Below are 3753 nucleotides of genomic sequence, written 5' to 3'. Positions count from 1 at the left end.
GAGTGGTCAGGAGTCAGGGTGCCCTCTGAGGCCTGGTGACAGAGGGGCGTCTGTGAGTGGTCAGGACAGCAGGGTGCCCTCTGAGGGCAGGGGTGGCAGAGGGGCGTCTGTGAGTGGTCAGGACAGCAGGGTGCTCTCTGAGGGCAGGGGTGGCAGAGGGGCGTCTGTGAGTGGTCAGGACAGCAGGGTGCCCTCTGAGGGCAGGGGTGACAGGGGGGCGTCTGTGAGTGGTCAGGACAGCAGGGTGCTCTCTGAGGGCAGGGGTGACAGAGGGGCGTCTGTGAGTGGTCAGGACAGCAGGGTGCTCTCTGAGGGCAGGGGTGGCAGAGGGGCGTCTGTGAGTGGTCAGGAGTCAGGGCACCCTCTGAGAGCAGGGGTGACGGGGGCGTCTGTGAGTGGTCAGGAGTCAGGGTGCCCTCTGAGGGCAGGGGTGGCCGCTCACCTGCCCCTCTGTGTTCCCCGTGTGCCACAGAGCGTTGCGCAGGTGCTCTCCCACGCCCGTGGTGGAGTTCACCACCTTGAGGGACACCCCCGAGTAGCCGTACGCCCGGCTGGGCTTGTCTTCCCAGTAGGTCTGTGTGACCTGCTTCCACATCACCACGTAGAAGCGGCTGCTGGACTGGTAGCCAAAGACGAAGCCGGCGTAGTCATCATCCCGGTCCGTGTTGACGTAGAACGTGCCGCTGAAGTCCACGGAACCAAACTCGTCAAACCCTGTGGCAAAGCAAGCACACGGCCCCAGGGCTAGGGAGCCCCTCAGGGACCCCGGGCTGGCCGCAGCCCTCGGAAAGCAGGTACTGGAGCTGAAGCCGGCCCTGTGCCTCCACCCGACACAGCTTCTCTACTGCTGGATATGTAAAACGCCAGCTGAGAGCGAGCAGCAGAGTTTTACTGTGTGGTCTAATCACTTCAGATTGAATCCAAACATGAAACGGCTCACTGAGTATCAAATTCCAAAGTAGAGACGTGAACTACTCCTTCCTGCCAAGATCATTTAGGGAGACAGTGCTGCACATCAAAGCAGGACAGGGCTACCCAAAAGATCACCCTAATCCCGCCCCACAGGGCTACCCAACAGATCACCCTAATCCTGCCCCACGCCCTCCCACAACCAACCGTCAGCATCCTGTTTTCTGTGGATACCACGGGCAGCCGCTGGGGTCCCCCCGCTCACCTACAGCAATGCCAGGGTCTGAGTTCGCCGTCTGAACCAGCTCCTTCCCTTGGTGGCGAATGACCCAGTTGGGATCAATCTGTGTGGTTCCCTTGGGGTCCAGGGGGACCATCTGGAAGTTCCTGAAGTCTGTCTCACTGATGGCGTTGTTCTCTGGGCACACATCTTCGATGTCAGGGACATTGTCATTGTCAAAATCGTCCTTACAGATATCACCCCGTCCATCACCTGTTCACAAACACACACCAGGGAAACAGCACCAGTGAGGAGTGAGCCAGAGGGAGCTGGTTCTCTGGGGTTGGGGGTCGAGGGCTGGTGGATTGCTGCTTGCCATCTGACACTGAACTTGAATGCAATTGAGAAACTCTTTTTCAAAACATCCTTCTGATTAATACTGCAGCCGCCAGACTTGCTGCTTATTCCACGTTGAGCACATGGGCAAGAAATTGGAGAGATGCCCTGAGGGTCAGGCTGAACTTCACCTTCAAAAAAATCACCTTCTTTAACCACTGGCACCATCTCAACCAACTAATTCAGCATTTAAAGTAGAAGTTTTCATCAAACACAGTCTCTTTCTATGGAGATGTGGACTTCTTTTCTACAGAGGCATCTAGGCAAACTCTCAGCAAGCTTGTGACAGGAGGCCGAGCAGGCCACATACATGACCACACACATCCTGGTGTGGAAAGGGGGTGGTCCCTGGGACGTGGGAGCTGCCCCGCCCCTGGCTCCCGGCAAAGCCCCGCATGCTGCCAGTCCACTGGACTGTCTGTGGGCTTCAGAAAGAAGTAGATTCCAGCCTGGATACTTCCTCTGAGGTTTTCACTATGGCACCACAGTTCTGCTCAATATCATACACTCTCTTACTACGTGTAGAGACCATGCAATCCTATTCTTTTAAATACTGTGCACATACCAGTCCCCTGCCCGAGGGCCCATGACCAGGGTCCCACATCCCACAGAGAGGCTGAGATCTGGACTGGAGGCTCATTTTCAGCGAAATATCCTCCAGGCTGTGTGAGGGGGTTCCCTCACATTAACCCTCCATCTGAGTGTCTCCTCTCCTGCTCTGAGTCACCCTGGACCTCAGGATTCCTGGTCTCCATTTGTTACGGATGCCTCTTCCAAAGAGGGCTTGGCAGGGCAGCAGGGCAGCCCCTCTGCTTGCTCAAGGCCAGCCCACCACAGCCCCCAGCGGCTCGCACTGGCTGCTGAGTGGCTGAGGGGCAGATAGGCCAGGCCAGCCGCACCTCCTCAGGAGCCTGCTCTGCTACGGTTCTGAGCCACACTGGCTTCCTTCCTCGGAGGCTCTGTGTTCTACTCCCCCATTTTGAGTACTTTGCCAAAAACAATGAAAATGCCCTGCCACCCACTGGTATCATACACCAAGCCACACGTCCTTCCAAGAGACTGTCAGAAGTCCTGAAAGTGCTACGGACACTCGGGTCTCCCCACCCCAGCATGCCGGGCACACATGGCTCCTCGCATAGCTCAACATGAGACGGCAGCTGCCTGGGCAGTTGGGGTGGGAAGCAGGGAGCACCCCGCAGACCAGGCCTGGCAGGAAGGGCCCCGGCAGGCGCGGCGCGGGGCGCGGGGCCCACCGTCGGCGTCCTCCTGGCCCGGGTTGAACACCAGCCGGCAGTTGTCCCTGTCGTCGGGGACGCCGTCGTTGTCGTCGTCCGAGTCGCAGGCGTCGCCCTGGCCGTCGCCGTCGTGGTCGGCCTGGTTGGCGTTGGAGAGGTACGGGCAGTTGTCCTGGTTGTTCTGGTGGCCGTCGTCATCGATGTCTTCGTTGTTGTCACACTGGTCTCCGACAAGGTCGTTGTCCACGTCCGTCTGGGGACAGCATGAGGCACACGCACGGGCTGTGAGCGACCCCACAAAGCCCCAGCTCGGGTCAGATCGCAACCTCCTCTCATGGGGCCAGTGCCCAAGTCCCCTCTAGGGTCTCCCTCAGAACCGGGCCTGAACTGGGATCCCGGTCCCAAGGCCAAGCGGGCAGTGCCCCACAGACACTGGGGAGGAGAACGCCACACTCCACAGCATTTGCCACCAGGCACCTGGGGCCCTCACCAAGGCAGGGAGGCCTCTGGCCACTGAGACAGACCTGAAGTTAGGTTAGAGTTTGAGGTTTCCAACTAAGAGGCTGAAGGCATGTCTGTCATAATGCCTTGGCTGAGCTGTTGGGACCCACAAAGACTCATCACTATTGGCTGCTGAGCACCAGATATAGCCCCCCAGACAGACCAGAGACAGCACCCCAGACACCCCAGAGACAGCCTCCCAGACACCCCAGAGACAGCCCCCAGACACCCCAGAGACAGCTTCCCAGAGAGACCAGAGACAGCCCCCAGACACCCCAGAGACAGCATCCCAGACAGACCAGAGACAGCTCCCCAGACACCCCAGAGACAACACCTCAGAGATCCCAGAGACAGCCCCTAGACACCCCCAGACCAGAGAAAGTACCCCAGAAAGACTAGAGACAGCCCCCAGACACCCCAGAGACAGCCCCCAGATATCCCAGAGACAGCCTCCCAGACACCCCAGAGACAGCCTCCCAGACACCCCAGAGA

General features: G+C 58.9%; 1 protein-coding gene across 1 annotated transcript in view; it reads right to left on the bottom strand.

Moving 5' to 3' along the window:
• The window catches only part of Thbs2 (thrombospondin 2), a 39187-nt gene that overhangs the window by 6036 nt on the left and 29398 nt on the right, over window positions 1-3753 (bottom strand). The window contains exons 14-16 of the mRNA XM_013024510.1: window positions 2779-3013; window positions 1175-1402; window positions 443-714 (exon numbers count right to left, since the gene is read on the bottom strand). Coding sequence (XP_012879964.1) covers window positions 443-714; window positions 1175-1402; window positions 2779-3013 — 735 coding nt within the window. The remainder of the gene's footprint in view (window positions 1-442; window positions 715-1174; window positions 1403-2778; window positions 3014-3753) is intronic.

This window comes from Dipodomys ordii, unplaced genomic scaffold (assembly GCF_000151885.1).
Source record: "Dipodomys ordii isolate 6190 unplaced genomic scaffold, Dord_2.0 Scaffold77, whole genome shotgun sequence".
NCBI lineage: Eukaryota > Metazoa > Chordata > Mammalia > Rodentia > Heteromyidae > Dipodomys > Dipodomys ordii.
This window is presented reverse-complemented; position numbering and strand designations above follow the sequence as displayed.